The sequence below is a fragment of the Lactuca saligna genome, chromosome 9 (assembly GCF_052625555.1).
Source record: "Lactuca saligna cultivar CGN05327 chromosome 9, ASM5262555v1, whole genome shotgun sequence".
Taxonomy (NCBI): domain Eukaryota; kingdom Viridiplantae; phylum Streptophyta; class Magnoliopsida; order Asterales; family Asteraceae; genus Lactuca; species Lactuca saligna.
The window spans coordinates 168,416,627-168,420,887 of record NC_136425.1 but is presented as its reverse complement, the minus strand read 5'-3'; the positions used below and the strand labels follow the sequence as shown (position 1 = coordinate 168,420,887).

Genomic DNA, 4,261 nt, shown 5'->3' with positions numbered 1-4,261 from the left:
TGTAATTTTTCCATTTAATGCTTTCTTTTCTAGATAGTAAAGAGTAGATACATGTAATTTCCTTTAATTCTTCCAAGTTCCAACAACATCAGCATTAGCATCGACACACTTGAATTATTGTATAGCATTTCAACGAAACATGTATGGGAAAAAGCTCCACTGCCCATTTATGTTTGTCAATTTTTCCTTTAATGCTTTCTTTTCTAGATAGTAAAGAGTAGAGACATACACACTGTAATTTCCTTTATGTTTGTCAATTTGTGTACTCATGTTGATGTAATCTGTTAAGATTTAGAAAAAAGGAATATAAAACATTAAGTAGTTATTCTGTTAATGAATAATAATGAGTAATGACATGTGATTGTAATTTGTGAAACAAGTTTAATCAATTGTGAATTAATTCTTCACATGCTTCAGTGAATCCGCCCACCACCACCACTCTTACTACTAATACGAGATCAGATGCCAATACAACTAGTGTAAGTGAAAATAAAGATATGACATAGGAATACGGAGTTCAAAAGGATCCATTAAAAAAACAAAATATTTGGTTCACCTTGTGTGAAAAGAGATTATGTGGAGGGATTACAAAGTTAAAAGAACACCTCACTCATACAGGAGGAAATGTAGTTGCTTGCCCTAATGTGACTACGAAGATCACCAAGAAAGTGCTTGAATCAATTAAAGAAAAAGATAAGAAAAACAAGGAAAGACAAAGAACAATAGAAATACTTAGATCAACAAGTTGTATAGACCTTTCTGAAAATGATGATGAGCAAGACGATACCCGACAACAACAAGTTAAAAAAAAGAAGGTTTGTAAGTTCTAGTAATGTACGGGGTCCTACTGATGATGTTTATAAGCTGGACCATGGAAAACGAAAGCAAACTACATTGGATAAGAATAATCCGATTAAAGAGAAGTTGAAGAAGGTAGCTTGGAAAAAGATTGAGGTTTGGGCTTATTTGGTAGGCTTACCTTTCAATGTCGTACGTGATGAAGGTTTCCAAGATGCGATCAATGCCATTGGAGAATATGCAAGAGGTAATCAATTTTGTTACCTTTCTTATTTGATTAATGTTAAGTTGTTAACAATTTTATATTTACTAATTTTGTTAATTATATAAATGTTAGGCATGCCGGCTCCAAGTTATCATAATATACGGGTGACATTGTTAAAGGACATGTTAGAAGATACCCACAAGTTTGTGTATTCGTTTCGACCACAATGGAAGAAATTTGGATGTAGCATTATGTCTGATTTTTGGACAGATGGCAAGCATAAGATCTTTGATCAATTTTTAGTCAATTGTCCTACTGGTACAATTTTTCTAAAGTTGATTGATGCATCGGAGAATATACATAAGGCTGAATATATTGTGGAGAAGGTAAATGAGGTGATAACAGAAGTTGGAGAGGAAAATGTTGTGCAGGTAATATTTGTTTCTAATTAGTTATTAGTTATTACTTTTAAAAAAAAATTATATCCATTTTATTAATTAAGTTCTTTTTATTTCTTATAGTTTATTACAGACTACAGTTCAAACTACAAAGTTGCAGGAAAGATTTTGGAAGAACAACATCCAAAATTATTTTGGACTCCATGTGCAACACACTGTGTGAATCTCATTGTACAAGATATTGGGAAGAAAAAGGCAACAATCGCGACTGCTTTGACTGAAGCAAGAGCTATTGTGGTTTATATTTATAACCATGGAAGGATTCTCAATATGATGAGAAAGTTGACAAAGAATAGAGAGTTACACAGGTCTTGTGTAACTAGATTTGCTACCCAGTTTTACACCTTACAGATTGTCCATGAGAATCCACACCATCTCCAAGTTTTGTTTGTATCTGAGCAATGGAGAAAAAGTGACTTTATAAAGAAAGCTCCTGGAAAGAGAGTTGAGAAGATAGTATCAAAGCAATCTTTTTGGGATGGTGTATATATAGCTTGCCAAATATATGCTCCATTGGTGGATATTGTTCGTTTGGTTGACACAGAAGAAAGACCGTGCATGGGGTACATCTATGATGTGATGAGTCGAGCACAAGATCAAATAAGCAAAAATCTAAATGATGGGAATAATGACAAAAAAAGACTGGCAAGTAGAATTTTGTCTATCATTCAAACAAGATGTAATGACCAACTTCTTCATCCCTTACATGCAGGTATAAATCTTTTACTTATTAGTTATCAATTTAATTTAAAATATTATGCAATTATTTGGTTTTAACGTTTTAGTGAATGACTTAATGTACAGCTGGGTGTTTCCTTAATCATGCAATTTTTCATGGAGATAAGTCAAAGAAATATGAGGCCAATAAACAGATTCTGACCGGACTTTATGTTGCTATTGACTGTCTTGTTCCCGATGAAGATGAAAATGATACTTTGAGACAAGAATTGAATCTCTACATTGATTTAAGTGGACAATTTGGATCCCCAGCTGCTAAAAGGAGTATGAAAAAATTTGCACCGTGTAAGTATAAAAATTATAATGTAACCAAAAGTTTTTATTTCTTAATTTTTATGAACTTAGGAACCTTTTTTTTTTTTTGTAAAATGTAGATATATGGTGGCGTTCTTATGGGATAGATACACCTATCTTACGAAAGTTTGCAATCACGGTTCTTAGTCAAACTTGTAGTGCTTCATCTTGTGAACGAAATTGGAGTATATTTGACAATGTAAGTTTTTTTTACTTATTTTTAAAAAGTATATTTATAATTATAATTTATAAATTATATTAGCTTGATTGGAACTTCTAACATATTAACTAAAATAGTTTAATTCTTTTTGTTGCAGCCACATTCTAAGAAAAGAGATTGTCTTTTGCAACAAACACTAAATGAACTTGTATTCATCCAATACAATACAAGGTTGCAAAAGTGCTTCATGCCTTTACAAAACAAATCTTTAGATCCTATTTTTCTACGAGATGTTGAGGAGAATGATGATTGGACAATACCAACAGAAGATGAGCTTCAAGACTTTGTGGATGGTGGTGATGACCTTCTTTGGTCAGATGTGCAAGAAGAAATTGGAGTGAATGTAGACGCTCAACCAAATATTAGGAGCAAAAGAGAGCATTATAGAGACAATGGTGGTGATGATATTATAGATGTAGAGAACGATCTTGATGAAGAAGTGAATGCTTTGGATGATATTGACTCTGAAGCCGAACCCGTGCCATGCGATTAAACTATATTTGACACTTTGACAATTGACACTACGTAGTTTCTATATTACTATATTAGAATTTTGAATATTATGTTATGTTCTTCTATGATTTTTAGGTTTTATGATATTAATTATATATAGAATTTTTAGACTTTGTACTATTAATTCTAAATATAATATAAAAATATTAAATTATATGTAATATTAAAAAAACCACTATAGCACCACTATACCACCGCGAAAACCGCGATTTCAAATAGCGGCTTGTGACCGCTATCGAAATTTTGACCGCGATAACTGCATAGCCTGTCAATTATGATTTATGATGTTGTTATTATGTTACTGCACCGATTTAGTAAGTACTTATATTGGAATATTATAATACCTATTTGAGATTGAGTCATATGCCATCTGCATATCTCGGAATCTAGAATGATACTTGAGGACGTTCCCTGTAAAGTAGGTCGCCTTGGATGCAGTAATTGTAGTGAGTGTGAGTGGGACTCGGTGTTGTCCCTCAATTTTCGGGAAGGTATTAGTTGTGTATAGATCAATTATATTTTCAGCAATGCTAAGCTTGAGTTTCCAGTGGAGTAACCACAGAACAATAGGATAGTAGTTCGAAGATGTTCCCCCTTAAGCGCAGGTTATCAGGATGTAATCACTGAAGCAGGAACAACAAGGGATTTAAAGGTGTTCGATTCATCGACAAGATTGGTAGGTCTGATGTAGGGATATTTGAAGCGCCAACAAAGATAGAAGTGAGTTGTCAGCAGATCGACCCCTTTAGATGATAAGAAGGATGGGGAATCCTTTTCAAGTTGTGAGTTGTAAGAATTAGCCAGATCCCAGTGGGGGAGAATCCACTGGCTATACAAGGGTAAGAGCACGCAGACCCAGAATGAGTACGTGACCTTTGAGAAGAAAAGATAGTTGCAAAGTGATTTATGGTTGAGGAGTTCAGGATTTGGAGTTTGAGGAACTTCCTAACAGTTAGTTCATGTAATCGAGATGGTTAGTAGCTGGTTGGGAATCCAAGGATGGAGGACTGCCTGTAGGACTCTAGTGAGTCGAAA

At 33.8% G+C, this 4,261-nt stretch overlaps 1 protein-coding gene across 1 annotated transcript; it reads left to right on the top strand.

Moving 5' to 3' along the window:
- Positions 1-350: 350 nt before the first annotated feature.
- On the top strand, positions 351-3,206 carry LOC145016920 (uncharacterized). The gene is made up of 9 exons (XM_078975075.1): positions 351-363; positions 418-479; positions 570-815; positions 865-1,045; positions 1,136-1,434; positions 1,525-2,173; positions 2,266-2,484; positions 2,574-2,692; positions 2,811-3,206. The coding sequence occupies exons 1-9, from the start codon at positions 351-353 to the stop codon at positions 3,204-3,206; spliced, it is 2,184 nt and encodes a 727-aa protein (XP_078831201.1).
- Positions 3,207-4,261: the final 1,055 nt, after the last annotated feature.